Genomic DNA, 13,512 nt, shown 5'->3' with positions numbered 1-13,512 from the left:
CCCTAAAACACGAATGTTGCTAATTTTTGCGAGTAATGAAACTGCTCGAAACAAATTATTGACTAAATAACACGTGAACTCGTTGACAAGAGATAAAATATGCATCGTCGGATCTTGAAAAGCAAAACGTTTGAGTAACAAGTGTTCCGAATCATACCTGTGTTTGTACTGCAAGAATGTTGCAACGCCGTATCAGACGCGGTATATCGACAAATTGTACATATTTATATACTTGTCGATCTGAAACTAAAGTTAGAGCCTGCCTTCTTTGATCTACCTTCGTTGAACAAGTATATTACGACTCGATATTATAAGGCAAGGAGTTAATAGACTCGTCTCTCTTTCGAATGCGTGCACGTGCAAAAAATGAAACGTTTAAAGGTTGCGAATAACGAAAAATTTCGTTCCCCAGTAATGATATCTCGGCGTCTAAAGGAAATTTTCACCAAGAAATCAAACCATCATAATTACGCCCACCTACTTCTTTATTTCATGACATAATAATTCATAGTCGTTGCTACGTGACATCGAACCCTATACTACTCGTATGACTGCCTGTCTGTCCCCTATGTTTGCCGCTGTGGCTCTCGTGGTTGTGGTTGATTGTTGGTGTGTTCTCCAATTACGTCATTGGTGAACAGGAGGCACCGGCACCTCCGGCACCACACCATCACCTTCAACAGCAAATCCAGCAGCAACTTCTCGCTACCCACGCCTTTATGGTAACTCCTGGTTTTGGTTGGCTTCCACTAATTTTTTAGTTAATTAAAGTGCACGCGACGGCGCCGACCCTCCAAAACAAATCTACTCGAACTGTTACATATGTTCTTTTTTTCTTATTAATGTAAATATTATTATATGTAAATTTTGTTGAAAAAAATCCTTAATTTTAATACGTATGATTAGAAGGTAATTAGAAAGAAACAGATTTGCAAGATGGCGTCGCTGTCGCGCAAGTTAGTGTGCCTGTAAGTCTAGTAAGCGTTTGTATGAAAGCTTCGACTTGTTTTTAAAAGAGTGCCGCACTGTAAATTAAGATTGAGACTTGATCTGCATGCTTTACGAAATATTTCGTTTTGTTTTTATCGAAATATAAGAAGTTTCTCTGTATGTCACGATAAAGTTTTTCCTTTAGAGGGTTTTCCTCGAAAGCATGAATTATTTTGCGGCCAACAAAGAGTTAAATCGCCGAGTTTCTCTCGTTCTCCATGAAATATCTTTCAATTCGATAATATCTACTTATTCTATTCTGCTTATTTTTCCATATAATACGTTTTAAGAACGCGCACCTAGTTTTTTTCTAGAACTTTTCAATATGCCATAAGATCGTATATGTATGTACGTAAAAATTATTCAGAACATATAGGAAGAAATAATAGATTGAACTTTTTTTTTGTAAAATTATTAATTATAGAAAATTTTGACATCGCGTTTTTGGAAACAAATATATCGTATATACAAGGGATTTATAGTATAAACAAGACGAATGATATGAATATCGTATATGTTAAATTTTTATTTTTTTTTTTTTTAATTTATATGGACAACGTAACTGATGCCTAAACTGCAATTATAAACAACGCATATACCTATTATTATCTTATGCGAGAAGAAGAGAACAAAAAATATATTTTTTCGTGTTTAAATCGGGCAATCTTTGTCACTTTGAACAGTTTCGAGCGTAATTAAATGTATACAAGATCGTAATATGTCATTTGATCCAGTAAGATCGTTGGACGCAGCGTCGATTCGATACGGGAAATCGACCGAAGAACGAGAGAAACGCGAGCAAATGGCGAATAATCGAGGTACGCTGACTTCCCGCCAATAGATTATTGTTTGCCCGGAGAGTAACTCGAAAATCGTTTTCCGGGTCAACGACGATTATCGCGCGGTTGAAAGTTTTTCGGCGGTTAGCGTTCCTCGGTTGCCTTGGAAGCTTCTATACCACGTGATGGCGTGAACTCGGCGAAAGTTCGAAGGATACAAGCACACAGGTCCTTAAGAAGAAGAAGAAGGAACGGGCGTTCAGCTCATTCGGCTGCGCTTCAAATTACCTGCCTTCGGTTCTGGGAAGCCCGTTCTCTGCAAAACCAAACGCTTCTTATGGGAACGCGCGCTTGTCGTTCAAAGTAGCGGTTACCACCGAGAAAGAAACGAACGATTAAGACTTGGCGAGCCATATATCCTATTCTTTTCTTCGCTAATTTCCACTCGTTACAATTTCCCTCTAGATTGGTTAAAATTGTTGTTAGCTCGATTCATACGGCATAATTTAACGCTCGAGGTAATTCGATCCAGATGTCCGAATCGTTTAATTAAGCGTTTACACATCGTTGCTCGTTGTTTAGCTTTGAAGAAACGGGAAAATCTTCGCCACCGAATTTTACTAAATTTTGAACTAAATTTCATATTCTTTGATCTTCTATAATCCTTTAGCTGAATTTTTTTTTCTTGCATATATATATATGTGAATTAAATTCGTTTGAATTCTGTACGAGTGGAATCGACCGTGTATCGTCACGGTCCTTCGCGATGGTATTCAATTTTTGTTCCGCGATGAAAAGAATAGCGTATTCTTCGATGGTTTATAAAAGGAGAGATATGATACTCGTTGATCGAAGCAAAGTCCGTTTGCGAGATATTTTTAATCGTAAATTGATTCTTAATTTTAATACTAATTGTCTCTCAATTACCTCTCGCCAAGTCTCGATCACATTGACCGCAATATTGACAATACAAAATTGTTGTTCACGAATAGCACAGCTAAAATAAGGGTGGGGCTACTGTACCGCGCTTATGTCAGGGATAGGATAAAGGGGGTCGAACAAGCGAGGAGCTCTAGCATAATAAAATTGCGGGGCACATACGATGACGACATCGCGTGGAGCGTAGGTGGGGATAGGTTTGTTCTAATCCGTGTTACCTGGATACTTTCCGGGTGTGTTTTCGCAGGCGACGAATCCGTACCTGACTGGTATGCCTCAAGTTGGCAACACGTACAGCCCGTATTTTGCGCCCAGTCCGATCATGCCAGCGATCATGGGCCCGGCGGATCCAACAGGAGTCGGAAGCCCATTGGGCGTGGTGCCGCAGACGGTGGCGATGCCGCAGAAGATGCCACGTACCGACCGCCTCGAGGTATGTCTACCACCAAACTACATTCAACAACAACAACAACAGCAACAACAACAACAACAACAGCATGGGGCCCAACACGGCGCAGCCGGGGCCTCAAGGTGCCCGATGGCCGCGCCCAATACCGTGTACCAAGTGCCGGCCGGTCCCCCCAATCAGGTGTCGCCCGTTTCCACGATGCAATCTGTCAATCATCCGCCATCCCCAACCACTATCACCACTACCTCCTTCTGTACCCCCTTGCACAATCCCCACGCCCACCATCACCCGATCCACAACCTGATCTACGTCCACGCGTATTATTGAAATCGATCGTCGATGCAGTTCTCTTCTTTCCTTGTTTCTTTTTCTTTTACCTTTTATCTTCCTTTCGCGCGTTTATATCATTGGCGTGGTTATAGATCGTTCCATTTGTGCCTCGTTGCTTTTTCGCGGATTTTCTATTGGATCGATGTCTGGTCACCTACCATATGCCGAGTTTCCTTCGATATCGGACGAATTTTCGTTTATTTTTTTATACTTTTGGCAAGAAGAGACCGGTTAAGGTTAATTTTGAAATTCTTCGGGAGAATATCGAGATTTTTTAAAGGGAAAAGAGGCAACAACCCCTAGGCTGGAAGGTATTTCTAGCTGGCTCTCATTGATCCTTCAAAAAATCACGAGGAAGATGAGGAGAAATACGTTCGACAAACCAGGATAAATCTTATATTTATATACATTATATCCAATAAATAGCGTAATCCGCGTGCGATGTGAAGCATATGTATAACCCCCGCTCCCCCAAACAAAGAAACACCTCGCGAAATATTCAGCTTCGTTGTCGTCCATTCCGGCTGGACGAGCAAATTATTTTTCGATGCTGTTCGAGATCGAATTGTCGGAAGCTTAATTACATCGCGCCGGATCATCCGTACGAAATTGCACCGTGGCGATGATTTCACAGATCGTTCGTAGCCAAAAGAATTGGAGCGAAACGAAGCTCGTTAATGACAAAACAAAATGGAGAATCGTGTTCCTAGACAAGGACACGAGGTTCGAGAGTGGAACTAGGCAATTCTATCGGATGCCTTGATAAACGTTGTGACTCTACGATTTCTATATAATCTTTTTAGTAATCACTTATGGTTATTATAGCACTGTACGTATATGATGTACGGAAATTTCGATTAAGAGTATTGCATTACACGACGGTAGAGGATAGAGTTCTCGAGGATAGCGTCGCCAGTGGCGATCGGTTCTTATTCTTTCTTTCTTTTCTTTTTTTTTTTTCATTTTTTGGAGATTGTATATTGGATAAGGTTCGTTCAAAGCAACTATTAGTGGCAACGATAAAAAAACGTGATGATAATTACTATTATTATTAGAGAGGAGGGTAAGTTGTAAGATACTGGCCGAAATATGCAACGATCTTCGATGAGTCTCTTCGAGAACAGTCGATCGAAAACAAAGTAAAATAAAATCCAAGAACAGTACGTAAAGCATGGGCAAGTAGAACGACGATGAAAAATTAAGAAATATAAGGGATAAACTTTAAGAAGAACCGTATTTCCATTGCATCGCGTCTCTGAAGCAACGTCTACGAGGTACGGTGTAGATATTTTCATCCCGCGAAACGATAACGACAGATAACGACGATTTTAGTTAAGACTCGCAAATGTTCCGATCTCTTGCTAAGGAACGCATGTAAAACATAAAGGGACGATAATGTTTCTTAACGCATGCACGAGCGTTTGCATAAGTCTCGAAAAAATTGGTAAGCGTTTGTCTTGTTACGAGTTTTATAACGTTCGAGTTTATAGATTTCCCCGGAGTCTGTATCGTTTCTTTCACCCGATGGCTTTCGCGGAATTAGCAAGTTTCACGCGGCGGTATCGCAGAGAAAATGAATAAAATCGGCGAGCAAAGGGGCGGCTTGGGGGCTGGTAGAGTATCGGCGCGCGAAACTCTCGCGGATCGTTTGTGAAATGGAGCTTCCCTCTCCGTTTTTTCTCCGGAACAAGAAACTGCTCTTCGTAGAAAGCGAATTTAATACGTTTTCCGTGTATTGGACCGGTAACGAGACCAACTCGTGCGCAAATGGACAGCTACAGAAATCTCTGCTGTTCCTCTCTCTCTCTCTCTCTCTCTCTCTCTCTCTCTCTCCCCCGTTCTATCCTCTTTGTTTTCCTGCAAAAACAGAGAGGAAGAAGAAAAATCGATGGTTAGCGATTGTTCAAACGACTCTCGAAATATGTAGCTATGTATTTGTACATAAACATTATTCAAAGAAAAATTCTGAAAATTAAGAATTTTCAAAAATAAAATTTTTGACTTAGGTAGAAAGAGAGTTCTGATTTACTGTCGTTCAAGTAATTATAAACACCGAGGGCATTCGAAAACATTATTTTAACAAAGTGCTGAAAAACTTCTATATCTGTTGGATATTTGCGGTTAATAAATAAAGTTGACGAAGAGGCGTGTTCGTTGAAGTTTACTAACGACGACGAGATAAACGAAAGTACGTACTTGTTACATGCACGCGATGTTTAATAAAGAGAAGATTAATCGATGAGCGGTAAACGATATCGCGGAAGTAACATATAGGCGACACAAGGAAAAAAATGTTCTCCAAAAGCAAAACTTAAATGATATGTTGGATGTAACATGTTCCGTGGAGTTACCGGATCGCACGATTATGCGATTCAAATAAAAATCATTCGTCGCGATTCGAATAATTAAAAACTGTTCTAAGGTTATTATGTAGCGTTCTTTTTTCTTTAACAAAGTTTAATTCGTGTAAAAAGGATGGTTTGAAATGGAGGTAAAATAATGAAACTTTCGTCGTACGAAGTTTTACATTTTCCTTAGAGGAACATCGAAGATCGTTGCACATATTTCCAAAGTGGTATTTTAACAACGCTTTAAAGAATCTATGCACTTACATACGTATACAGAATACGTTTTTATGCGCCAGCCATGCAGACGCGCATAGTAACACGTGTACATAGTAGGTAGGTTAACAAATTAACTGATTGTGTTTTGTATGGAGGAGAACGAGAGCTGAGAATAAACTGCACTTAGTTTGATACATTCCACCTCTTTGTGGCATATTCGATTATTTCTCGTTGAATGTTTGATACTTTCTTTTCGTAGGCGTATCGATTGATCCAACGATACGTTAATTTGAGATTTTATCATCTTTTTAACGAAATTTCCAGCCTGGGATTTATAAAAGTGTCTTTTCTTTTTATAGATATTGTTTACGCGTGAATACGGCGTGATTTATCGAGCGTTTTTTGTTTCTTTTTTTTTCTTTTTCATTCAATTTTCGTACGACATTTCGTGGTATTTGACCTTCTCCTAGTACCTTCCACAATTATTCCGTATGTCCAAGAAAATACTTGTTTCAAGTTTTTGTACTGTCCTCTCTCCCTCGTCTAAAGTAATGATATTAGGACCTTACGATTAAGTACGAACGAAAAAGAAAAAAGAATACGGAAAAAAGGAATATTATGAATTATTATGGAATATGTAATATCGTTAATTAAACAACAATTATTGCAAATAGAATTCGGAAACTATTATCGATCGACTTTATCAGCTAACCAACAAATTGGTCTTTAACGGTAATAATTATAATTATTATAATATTTGGTAACGTATGATTAATGATGATAATTAGTATATCGTAAACGATATATCTATTTGTGATGTAAACCACTCGAATGACTTGCACTAAGTTCGGGTCAACAATGAAATTTATTGACGAATGAATTCAAATAAAAGAAATATAATTGAAATTGAAAAAAACAATGCACAGACTGTTTATTGAATCTTTTTTTTTTTTTAAGTTCTCTCTACGACAAGAAAGATACAATAAGTAAAAGGAAAGAAAAAAAAAGACAAGTATCGAAAGTTTGTGTGCTTTTTGTGTCTTACTTACGATATTTTTTCGGTTTTCTTATTATACGTTTCTTTATTTTCTACGATTAAAATCTCTTCTTTTTCCAGTTTTTTTCCATTTTTCAAGTATTACATACATGTATTACATATATATTTTTATCTTCACCTTAATGTAATGTGCCTTTTGCTCTTTTAGTCGATCGAATACATGCCAAGTATGCTAAGAACTGTACTACCTTTTGTTTCTTTTCCTCTTCGAAGAATTATAGACATTTCCGTAGTGCATACATGCCGCTTGCAAGAACAAATAGTCTCTGCATATCGTAAAAGTGATCTTCGTTTTTCTATTGTTCTATTATTATTAGAATTTCATTATTTCTGTATCTTTGTTTAATATTTTTTATTTTTTATTTTTAGTCGTCTCTTTTCGTACTTTTTTTCTTTTCGATCGCAATCGTTCTGTGAAAAGCCAGCGCCACAGGCTACTACCAATCGGGTAGAAATTTTCGCACACAGGTCACGCTGAAAAATTTCCGATAACTCTTGTTATTAACGACGAACGAAACCGAATCACGCCCAATTTCATTCTCTTTCTCTCTCTCTCTTTTCACTCTCTCTCTCTCTCTCTCTCTCTCTCTTTGTCTCTCTCTCTCTCTCTCTTTCTCTCTCTCTCTCTCTCTCTCTCTCTCTCTCAACTCGATCCCGTCTGAATAATCTCAAAGTTCCTCGACCTCCAACCCTCTAACCTTTTTTTCACATCCATATGAGAAAAAGAATAAAAGAAATAAAAAAAGAAGATATACATATTTTCCCGGACGTTACATCGTTGATGGTCTTTTCAAATTATATAACTGCCTGCTGCCTGTTTATATATATGTATGTATATACATATATGTACATATATAGTATATACATATATCCATATATAATGTTATTAATTTTCGATATGAACATATGTTTGGATTTTTGCTATTTAGATACGTTAATTAATCTCTAACCTTGATTGGCCGAGGTCTTGTTATCTTTTAATTGTGCGGAGAAGTGGAAAATCACTAGTTAACGGATGTTTAATCTTTTCACAGTATAGAACGAGAGACGAGAAAAAGATTTAGGACAGTTATAGTGCTATAAAATTTACATATGAAATTTTGATAACGCGTGAGTTATTTTTATCCTGCTATTTATTTTTTCTCGTTATTGTATGCAAGTTTTTAAGCGTCACAAGTTACTTGTGTTTGCCGCGTAAATAATTCTCAATAAAAGAAATTCGTTGAATTTCGTGCTATTTTATTACGCTATGAAAGGATTAAATAAAATTTCAGTAAAAAAAAAAAAAAATAATAATACTTTAGTATAAGAAGCTTGACCAATCAGGGAATCAAACGCCGTAGAAAGCAGAAACGATGATATTATTTATTTCTTCTAATCGTACACAGTAGTGCAATGACAATATAGTTGAATGAAGCGTAGTGATGTCAATTAATTCGTTCCCTTTTATTTGGCTGTTCGTTTTCGTTTTCCTTTCTTTTTATCTGTTCGTGTATAATTTGCATCGATGTTATACTTTACGATCTTGAACTTACTATTTGCGCCACGTTCACAATATAGCGAACGATCCTACGATGTAATACCGTAACCTCGTAATAATTTTGTTACTATTATACTACATATTACTTGTGTGAGACTTCTTTTTATATACAGGCCGGCACTTAGATATAATATAAAGGTCCCTCTGTTTCTATTTATCTTACTCTTTTAAATACGGTATCGTTGTTTTATTCTATTTATATTTTTCTATTCGTTCGAACCAAAATCGAATTTAATCGATAATTATCTTTCTTTCGATAAACATTGCCCTGATTTACCAGATTAATTTCCCATGTTCGTTACCCATGTTTATCATTTTTCTCTCTTGTATTTATTAACAGTATTAATTTTGATTCTTTCTTTCTGTAGCGAATACACGCATTTACTTGTTTTTACTTCTGTTAGCTAGCCCAGAGCTGCAGAGCGTGACGATGCTTTCTCAACGTGAAACCTCGCTCTGTCACGTTTCATTTCACAAAGTGCTATTCTAAAAGGGACTCCTGTTGAGAAGTCAATTTTTTCAAGTTTTCATCCAGTGAAGCGATTCGTTTCCGCATGAGCACGCGAAACACCGAAACTATCGTTGGCAAAGCATCGATCGCCGCGACGTTGGCGTAATTGTATCATAACTGCACTAAGCTAATGCTCTTTACAGCTTCTTCTAATTTTTCCTTGTGTCTTTTGACATATATATATGTGTGTGTGTGTGTGTGTGTGTGTATATATATACATATGTATATCTTCGGCAGTATATACAAATTTCTTTTTGCAACAAAAAGGATATATATATTCTTTTATTTTTTAAATCTATATATATTTATTTATATTTATATATATACACGTATACATACTTGTCTGTAACTGATTTTTACAGCGCCAGATTTATATTTATATTTATCGTTGTTTTCCTTTTCTCCCTTTTTTTAAGTCAACATACATACACACACTCTCTAGTTTTTTACTAATTCTATTAATTGTTGAACGTTGAACTGCGACTTATGTGTTTACTTTTACAGCTAGGAGGAGGTGCTTTTACATTATGTATACGATCGCATGCAAGTTTTTTGACATTTTTATATGCATCTATCCGCAAGAACACGTACACATAGACACAACAACGACGAACAAGCGTAAAATATATATATATATATATATACATACATAAACATACATATATATGCACACGTACAAGCACGGTGAACATTCACGATACATGTATACACGTGACAATTTCAATAAAACGCAGTCATCGTCATCATTTCCACGCCGTTATGTTCGATTTTGTGTGTGTGCTTCAGCGGACAGTATGTAACTTTTAACTTCTTATTTCTCATTTTTCTTCTTTTTTTTTTCTTCGTTTTCTTTTTCTTTTTTTTTTCTTTATACTTTCGTTCCACCGTTTTTTTTTCTCTTATTTGTGCTAATTACAAAAGCTGGGTATATATATATATTTATTTATATATGTTATATATATGTATATATATAATATATATATATATATATATATATATATATATATATATATATATATATATATATATATACCTTAATCGCGGATCGAAAACGGAACGGCGAAGAATACGGAATAAACGCGTTCATGAGCACCGGAAGTCCTCAGCATCGACGAACAGAGAACATAGCGCTTTGTAATTCGATTAACCGCGTTCGTGAATCCGATTTCGTCGGTGCGTACAGATCGCGATGGACTAACTAGAGCACACACGAGCACACACAGCAGCGATTACGCGTCCCGTAAAGCAGTCCATGTTTCCGACGTGAACGTGCCGGAAACGTGGTAATCAGAGAGCGCGGCTACGCATATCAATGTACTCTATGGTATTCCCTCTTTCACTTTCTTTCTTTCTGTATCTATATTTCGTCCTCTTTGTGTGTCTGATCATGTGTTCCCGTCTCGCGAGGCATTCTTTGCGAGAGTAAATACTCTGTCCCGTGTTCTATCGAACGCACAGATCGCTGCGAACACGTTTCATTCTTTCTGTGGTCAAATTTTGGGAACGGCAATCGATTCTCGTTATTTTCAAAACGACGCTGGGTCCACTTGCTTGATTTACTTGTTCGAGCACGAACAGCAATGTTCGTATTGTACGTACGTGCGACTTTAAACAGGAAAAGAGACGAAGTCGAGCATGTAGCTATCAACACCAACGGAAGACCTAAGATATAGCTGATGATAAATGGAGGGTTCAATGGAAAAGTGGTACAAACGCATTTCTTTCGCCTTCTCTTCTCAGAAACGAGATAGGTTAATGATTTCTCAACCATTTCGGAGATGCTAATGCGAAAGTACCGATCTCCGCAGAGATTAACGATTGAGAACTATTGATCGAGCGAATTTTGTTCTGAATTTTTCGAGCCTTTAGTACGTATAGTAATGTGCTTTAATATTTAGAAGCATTCAAATTTTTATATTAAAACGTTTGAAATTAGAGATTTTGTTACTTGTACTTTTTCTCTAAGTTCCTCAAATAATACATGTATGTTTATATGGCTTCTGATGGCTGCAAATGCACATACCTAATATACACGCGTCTAATCAACGTTAGTAAGATAATAAAATTAAAGGAGGGGTTCATCGTGCCTGTTCTCTTTCGCAATCTTTCTCTCTCTCTTTCTCTCTCTCTCTCTTTCTTCCCCTTCTCTTCTTTCATACTCTCTCGTACGAATATTTCTTTGTCTGTCTGTCTGTCTGCCTCTCTCTCTCTTTCTCTCTCTTTCTCTCTCTCTCTCTCTCTTTTTCTTCCTCTTCTCTTCTTTCATATTCTCTCGTGCGAATATTTCTTTGTCTTCCACTCCCGTTTCCTATCTGTCTATCTGTCTGTCTGTCTGTCTGTCTGTCTGTCTGTCTGCCTCTGTCTCTCTCTCTCTCTCTCTCTCTCTCTCCGTGTATATTTGTTCGTATATTCGTATGTTTGTACATACATATATTTGTATTCGTATTCGTATCTTTATGTATTTATATTTATATACATAACATATCTATGTGTTTGATATATTTGATATCGTTCTATGCGATTCGTGTATCGCCTGTGTACGTGTGTGTGTGTGTCTCGTTAATCGTTCGATTTCCGTGCGTGCGTTCCTTAACGAGCTCCCAGGCTTAAACCCGTGTCGAGATCTCGCCTTTTCACTTCCGATGAAGAGCGCGAGCTGTCGGCAAGTCGCGAGTTCCAAGAACAAACGAACGTACGAAATGGACCGAACCTTTAAGTATTGTGTCTCGTGGTGCATGTTTTACACTCACACACGCTTGCTGTCTTACCTTCTAACACACACGATAAAGAAACGATGCAGATCGTTGGTTGCCGCATTAATCCAACCCTGGACGTTGTGCGTATACGTTCTACGGCTAAATAAAACATACCGACTTGCATGGGTCTACGGAATGCTAGGTGAGTTCGCGATGCACCGTGAAAAATATATAGTCGACGGAGAAGAAACACGATTGCTCGTGTTAATTACGTTAGTCGATAAATTTTCGACGTTAATTTGTATTCCGTATGATTTTACATTTTGTCTTCTTCACTGATACATACCGGAAAGAAAAATTACAGAGAAAAGGATCATTTTGCTCTAGTTCCAAAACTAGCGTATTACGTAGCGATATTTAACACTATTATCGCGTTATTAATATCTTTCTATAGCCCCGGTAAAACTTATTTCTTGATTTTTTAAGAAGTAATTTCGTAATATCGAAGTATTTCCAAAGAATACGAAAATTACGAATATGACAGCCCAGGAATAGAAATTTCAAGTTATCTAGAAAGGAAGAAATGTCGCGCCGTCTGACTAATCACGTACCTACTCTACTGCGAACCCGCGGCAGGATACTTACGACTTAATAACATTTACATACCAACACCGAAAGAAACTTCTAAGCGTGTAAGCATGATTTATATCTGCTGAAATTGTATCTAGAGATCGCATATCAATAAGAATATCGGTATTGGCTTGCAATTAGATTCGTTAGAATTTTCATACGGAAAATGTTTCTGACGATGTTTTAACGAAAGTGAGCAGAAAATTCCATGCAAAATATCGAATTTCACATTTCGTATTTATATTCGCAGTATTCGGTATTCTACGCTCGTGTCGAAGAAATTAATTCTGGTAATTCGTCGAATTTGTTATTTATTTATATTAAGGCAAAAAATTAAATTTTCCGCTTTTGTTACATTTCACCGAGTAAAATATTCGTTATTTCAATTCGTACGTAGTAAACATAACGGTGTCCAGTGAATTAAAAGATCTAAAATTTTGTATATAAAATTAATTTTCGTACATTTCAAAATCGAATATGTTCTTAAAATTTGGCGATGTAATCAACGAAACAGAGTAAAGGGATACGATAACAGATAAAAACGACAACGGGAAAATTAAAAGCCATTTGAAACAAGCGTTCTATCTCTAGTTTTATTTCAATTTTTCTCTTTTTCTTCTTCCGTTTCATTGTTTCTCGTTACTGGCACTTCTTCGCGCGACTGGCGTATAAATCGCGGTGAAATATTACCAAAGGTTCATCTGACTATATATTTTTTCAAAACGGCGTGCATTGCAACACAGAAGACAAACGGCCGGAAATAGTAGATGATGCATGCGCAAGGAATCCTCTAACATATGTGCGAATTAACCCGATTGATAGAACACTGAAAACTCGGATGCATCCGTCGAGACATCCGTCATACTACACCACACCACCACCAACCAAAGTAACTCCACCATCATACACCCACCCCTACACTCCCATAATTTGTTTAGTTCACCTTCTCGAAATATAGCCGTCCAATTTTCCGTGTCCTCTGACCTTATTGGGCGGGGCGAGGTACACTGAAACCAGTGAGCGATGCCTATTTGACAATATTCAACACGGTATTTAGTTCCAACGTA

General features: G+C 37.3%; 1 protein-coding gene across 12 annotated transcripts in view; it reads left to right on the top strand.

Moving 5' to 3' along the window:
* Window positions 1-13,512, top strand: part of LOC126865549 (probable serine/threonine-protein kinase yakA) — a 398,082-nt gene that overhangs the window by 356,378 nt on the left and 28,192 nt on the right. For 8 of the 12 annotated variants that reach the window (XM_050618195.1, XM_050618189.1, XM_050618192.1 and 5 more), the window contains 2 exons: window positions 642-722; window positions 2,956-3,141. In XM_050618195.1, coding sequence (XP_050474152.1) covers window positions 642-722; window positions 2,956-3,141 — 267 coding nt within the window. The remainder of the gene's footprint in view (window positions 1-641; window positions 723-2,955; window positions 3,142-13,512) is intronic. The other 4 variants (XM_050618193.1, XM_050618190.1, XM_050618199.1 and 1 more) reach the window with 1 other exon arrangement.

This window comes from Bombus huntii, chromosome 5 (genome assembly GCF_024542735.1).
Source record: "Bombus huntii isolate Logan2020A chromosome 5, iyBomHunt1.1, whole genome shotgun sequence".
NCBI lineage: Eukaryota > Metazoa > Arthropoda > Insecta > Hymenoptera > Apidae > Bombus > Bombus huntii.
Note: the sequence above shows the minus strand (reverse complement) of the source record. Positions and strands in the feature narration are given on the sequence as shown.